Source organism: Buceros rhinoceros, unplaced genomic scaffold, assembly GCF_000710305.1.
Source record: "Buceros rhinoceros silvestris isolate BGI_N320 unplaced genomic scaffold, ASM71030v1 scaffold29464, whole genome shotgun sequence".
Taxonomy (NCBI): Eukaryota; Metazoa; Chordata; class Aves; order Bucerotiformes; family Bucerotidae; genus Buceros; species Buceros rhinoceros.
In genome coordinates, this window is record NW_010410458.1 from 18059 (window position 1) to 18833 (window position 775).

The 775-nt window shown below is 49.9% G+C and overlaps 1 protein-coding gene across 1 annotated transcript in view; it reads left to right on the plus strand.

Annotated features, from left to right (window-relative positions):
• Positions 1 to 775, plus strand: part of SLX4 (SLX4 structure-specific endonuclease subunit) — a 20786-nt gene that overhangs the window by 9309 nt on the left and 10702 nt on the right. Inside the window, exon 9 of the mRNA XM_010135637.1 lies at positions 153 to 241. Within this exon, the coding sequence (XP_010133939.1) occupies positions 153 to 241 (89 nt within the window). The remainder of the gene's footprint in view (positions 1 to 152; positions 242 to 775) is intronic.

Consider the following 775-nt stretch of genomic DNA (forward strand, 5'->3'; position numbering starts at 1 on the left):
CCAGAGCCAAACCCGCCGATACGGGCATGAGGGAAAGGCCAAGCCTTCAGCTGGTCGGGCTGCTCTCAGAGAGCTCTCCTGGCAGGAGTTCTTACATCACTGTCTCACAAAGAAGTCATATGTGATTTGTGATGTGTATTTTCTTCTTTGAGGAAAAGAACCGACTTCCAGTGATATTCCACATAGTGGCTTTGTGCCCCCGTCCAGTGAGAAGAACCTCCTGACGAGCAGCTGTAAAAGAGTAAGGACAAGCCTTTCCTTCCATGTTTTTTGTATTTGTTCATCATTGTAAAAAAGAAGGTGTTGCATTTGTGCAATTCATAGAAGTTTGGAACATTTCCCATTCCTTTCCGTAGAACCAAAGAGGTGCTTAAGGTTCACAGTCACTCAGGAACCGTCATGGGCACGGGTGAGCTCAGCACATGTGGTGGTATGTCGTTGGTGCCCACAAGCAGGCCTGTGGAGTTTTCAGTACCTGATGAGAGAGATGATTCAAAATGACAGGTAGCAGGGGTCCAATCTGTGCACAGTTTATATAAAGAGAACCAGGTTAAAGAGTTAAGGTACGGCACTGGGAGTACTTGGGGTAGGAACTAGGGATGGAGCTGCAATCTGCTTTAATGCCCAGGCTCTCCAAGAGGAAAGTGGCTGCAGCCCAGGAGAGGCAGAGCTGCCTGGTGCTTCCTCCAGGCTCACACAGCTACTTGGGGTGGCTCTGAATGGAGCTGTTCCTCCTCCATCGCCGCCTTCTCCACGCCGTGCCTTGCAGGGAAAG